The sequence below is a fragment of the Hetaerina americana genome, unplaced genomic scaffold, assembly GCF_022747635.1.
Source record: "Hetaerina americana unplaced genomic scaffold, ioHetAmer1.1.p SCAF_147, whole genome shotgun sequence".
Classification (NCBI taxonomy): domain Eukaryota; kingdom Metazoa; phylum Arthropoda; class Insecta; order Odonata; family Calopterygidae; genus Hetaerina; species Hetaerina americana.
Window position 1 is genome coordinate 140,001 of NW_027286592.1, and position 5,000 is coordinate 145,000.

Here is a 5,000-nt window from a genome sequence, read left to right on the forward strand (position 1 = left end):
AGGCAAGTGAATGGCGTTCACCAAATGAGCCGAGACCAAAATAACCACGTCGTTTTCAGTCAAAAAAGAAGGCAATGCTGACGGTTTTCATGGATTACAACGGTGTAGTGCATCATGAATTTTTGCCAGAAGGCCAGACAGTAAACAAAGAGTATTATTTGGGCGTTATGAGACGTTTGCGTGAAGCAATTCGCCGAAAGAGACCAGAAATGTGGGCAGAAAACTCGTGGATTTTGCACCATGATAACGCACCGTCGCACAGTGCTATCATTATTCGTAATTTTTTGACGAAAAATGCAACAAATACCATCCAACAGCCACCGAATTCACCTGATTTGGCTCCCTGTGACTTCTTTCTGTTCAATCGAGTTAAAAAACCATTACGGGGAACGCATTTTAGCAGCCGAGAGGAAGTAATGGAAAAATCGCAGGAAGCACTGATGGACATACCGAAAACCGACCGTAACTTTTGCAAATGTCAAGTTATGACACTAAGATTTAAAGGGAATATCAACAACAGATGTACCAATTTAACAAAAAAAACAGAACTCAAATCGGAACGATGCGAGCGCCACACGGTGGTTATTCCGGGAACTTTTCCATCAAGGTAGTATGTATATATATATATATATATATATATATATATATATATATATATATATATATATATATATATATATATGTATGTATGTATGTATATATATGTGATATGTGTGTATATATACATACACATACATATATTTATATATATATATATATATATATATATATATATATATATATATATATATATAAATATATGTATGTGTATGTATATATACACACATATCACATATATATACATACATACATATATATATATACATATATATATATACAAATATATAAAAACACAGATGTAGATTTTTAGAATATAGAGACACAAAGAAAGGACACTCACAATTTGTTATTTTACGTTTCGACAGCACGGCTGTCGTCTTCAGAAGATTCTGAAGACGACAGCCGTGCTGTCGAAACGTAAAATAACAAATTGTGAGTGTCCTTTCTTTGTGTCTCTATATTCTAAAAATCTACATCTGTGTTTTTATATATTTGTGTGTCGCCGATGAGCGTTCCATTTCGAAGATATTTCATATATATATATATATATATATATATATATATATATATATATACATACATTCAAACACGAAATCCCGCCAAGCGGCGAATAAATACTCATATATACAGAAACCGATATAAGGAAAAGGGATAGGAACACACATAAAGGACGAACACAATAGAGGTGAGGAAGGCGGAATCGAACGGATCACAAGAGTAAAAATATTTCCTCAACCGGGACTCAAACACCGTATCTTTCCACTTGCCGGGCGGATGCTCTTAACCACTTGAGCTATCGAGGATAGTCAAATATATATATATATATATATATTTGGCTTCTGAACTGAATTTGGGAAAACAAACAGGGCAGACACTACTATTCCAAATGCAAATGATGTAGCCAGAAATAATGAGCTCTACGGCCTCTCAGTTGAACAAGAATGGGGAATAACAACTCAAATGACCGTGATAATTAGTCGCAACTCTCTTGTCAGACCAATTGTTGTGTTGCTTCCCTTCCTTCTGCACTAATTACTCCTTCCCCTTCCACTCAGTCCATTAATTTCTATTTCCCTCCCTTACCTTCCTGTTTACCAATACATTTATAGAACCCCTCCCCTTTCCGTACTCCCACTAATTCAATTGGTTCCCCGTAACTCCCACAGTTTCTATACATGTTTGACCTTTATCTCGGGTTGTTCACTCTTAAACTTGAGGTATTTTCCCTTTGGTTCGCCAAAGAGGGCCACTTTGAAGCCAAAACAATTGTGTTTGACTCATATCCTCAGTTGCGCTCTATACCTGTGTCCAGATTCTTCCCGAAGGGACCATTTGAATGCCTGAGTGTGTGTTTCTTGAGTGCATCTGTGTCTGATTGGTCAAAGCCATTCGCAAAGTGTGTGTGCTTGAGAATATCCTGGAAACTTTAACGGGGTCTACTCTACTGCCTCGTGAAGGGTTCAATCTCCATCTGAAATTCTTAAACAGGGTCTCACAGCCTCTTGAAGGATTCCAGTCAGACTGTCTGTGGTCTCTGACACAGATTAATTTCCCGTGAACCACCACAGAGGGTATTCTGGTCTAGAAGTTGTGTGGTTGATCCCTGACGTGGTTACCATTAAACCAATGCAAAAATTGGTGTGACAAGAGAGTTGCTAACTAATTATTATGGCCAGATGGATCCTTCAAACACCATGCACCACAGTGAAAATACTGCTTATTCAGATCATTGGTTGTTCGCAAGTTTAATATTCAATCACCATTGATCCTATGATAATAATCCTCTTCCTTAATGTATTCTAAATAGATCTTTGCCCACTTTTGCGACTTTTCCCAATATTTCCAACAAAACGCAATTTATACATCAATGGAATTATGAAATTTCGCAAATTAACGCAGTTATGTCCTCAGTTCCCACATCTATCGGACAGGGTAGCATATAATATCGACAGAAGAGCAAACACAATATTAATGACAACTGAGTTTCATCCTGGACACTTTGGATAGGAAAATCATTCAGGAAGAACTGCACATGGCGAAAGTGTCAGTGCAAAAACACAATATTAATGACAACTGAGTTTCATCCTGGACACTTTGGATAGGAAAATCATTCAGGAAGAACTGCACATGGCAAAAGTGTCAGTGCAAAGAAACACAATATTAATGACAAATGACTTTCATCCTGGACACTTTGGATAAGAATATCATTCAGGAAGAACTGCACATGGCGAAAGTGTCAGTACAAAGAAACACAATATTAATGACAACTGAGTTTCATCCTGGACACTTTGGATAGGAAAATCATTCAGGAAGAACTGAACATGGCAAAAGTGTCAGTGCAAAGAAACACAATATTAATGACAACTGAGTTTCATCCTGGACACTTTGGATAGGAAAATCATTCAGGAAGAACTGAACATGGCGAAAGTGTCAGTGCAAAGAAACACAATATTAATGACAACTGAGTTTCATCCTGGACACTTTGGATAGGAAAATCATTCAGGAAGAACTGAACATGGCGAAAGTGTCAGTACAAAGACTACCATAAATAACCAGACTCGTTTTTCAGAAGCGAACATGACTAAAACTTGCAGCGTAACATTCAATCACCCTTTGATCTTTCGATTAAAATCCTCTTCATTAATCATTATAGATCTCGCCCCTATTTTGCAACTTTCTCTTATTTTCCCATAAATAGCAATCAAAGTTGATAATTGGGAACATATATATATATATATCACTTAGGCACAAGATGTGTGGAAGACATAATAAATGAAGAAACGACTAGTAAACTAAAAAAGCCTAAATGCTGAGGACTTACAAGGGTGCTTTAAAAAGTGAATATAAATAAGCAGATGGAATATACGAAGGCATAGCATACTACGAATATGGAGAGAGGACTTTGAAGAACGGGACAGAAAACTCATCGACGTCAGACTAAATTTCGCAAATTAAAGGTTTCACATCCTCAGTTCGCGTACTTATTGGACAGACATCATAAAATATGTTCTACACGCTGCCAGATAAAGCACCATGCATGAAACAAGTCGCCCTAAATCAATTTGTCATCCATTTACACTGACAGCATGTTTCTTTGACATCTGTAGATCACACAAGTCAAACAAGAAGGCCATGGTAGCCTCTTTCGGAAAGACGTTAACATCAATTTCCTCCGTCTAGCCAAAAAAAAATATAGAAGTGAACGGAGACCGAAACGATACAAAATTTCCCTGAATTAGGCACCGAGTTTCTCCAACCCACCAGTTTTGTCGCCTAATTTAAAATCATGGAGAGGACCACTCAAAAGTTATCAAGCACCAGTCCCTTAACTGTGTACAAGTCCTTCGTTGAATACGTGAGGATTAAAACCGTCATTAAACACTCAACGGCACACGGGAACACATCCCTGACTCAATCGGGCAGCATTCCGTTCAGGACTTAACTTTGCGCAGAGCACATAAACAGCAAGGTACGCAACGATCCACAGTTCCATGACCCACTCAAGAGTCTTGTTTAAAATCGGTATTTTACCTTGATTTCAACTCGGTTTAGAGAAAAAAAAAACCCAAATCCCTCCCGAGTTAGGGCCAGAAACTAACCGTAGCGGACCACATAACACGATTCATGCCGTGGTATCAGCACTCTGGTGGGAGAGTATGTGCCGTTCAAGGTTTTTCTTTTGCGTGTAGGCTTTCTCGCAAAATGAACACGGATACGGTTTCTCATAGGCGTGCGTCTTCATGTGTTTGGATAGGTTACCCTTCTCCGTGAATCTTCTACTGCATATGGTACAGGCATGCGGTTTGATTCCCCCGTGCACCATAAGGTGCTTCTTCAACTGGTCCGTCCTGAGGAAGGTCTTCTCGCAGATGGTGCACGGGAAAACTCGACTGACGGAACCTTCCTGTTCCAAGAACACCTCGACGCTGGCCTCTTTCGCCGCTGCCATTATGTCGTCCAACGTCTTGTCCATTGCGTTCTTCCCCGATGGATCCCCGCCTGGGTTTTGCGTACCACCTCCCACGCTTGCGTTCCTGCCCTCCCCTTCGCTCTGCCCCCAAGATCCAACCGAATCCAACGCCTTGTTCCCACTCGGCGGACTAATACACTCGCTTGTGTTCAAATCCAAACGCCTCAGACACGAATCCAACTCCAGATGCCTCTTAAGGTTCTTGCGCAAGGTGAACGCCTTTGCGCAGAACGGACACTCCGGGGTCTTGCCTTCGACGTGGACAAGCATGTGTTTGCGAAGATTCAGACCTTCGGTGAAACGCTTACCGCAAATCTCACAGGTGTGAGGCTTTGCGTGGCTGTGTACCTTTGCGTGATTGTTCAGTTCATCCTTATGCCCGAAACACTTGTGGCAGATCTGACACTTGTACGGTCTGACCTTTGGACCG

At 40.1% G+C, this 5,000-nt stretch overlaps 1 protein-coding gene across 1 annotated transcript in view; it reads right to left on the reverse strand.

Annotated features, from left to right (window-relative positions):
• Positions 1 to 3,406: 3,406 nt before the first annotated feature.
• The window catches only part of LOC139686679 (zinc finger protein 84-like), a 12,451-nt gene continuing 10,857 nt past the window's right edge, over positions 3,407 to 5,000 (reverse strand). The window contains exon 4 of the mRNA XM_071583721.1: positions 3,407 to 5,000. This exon is cut by the window's right edge and continues 1,652 nt beyond it. Coding sequence (XP_071439822.1) covers positions 4,223 to 5,000 — 778 coding nt within the window. The 3' untranslated portion in view covers positions 3,407 to 4,222.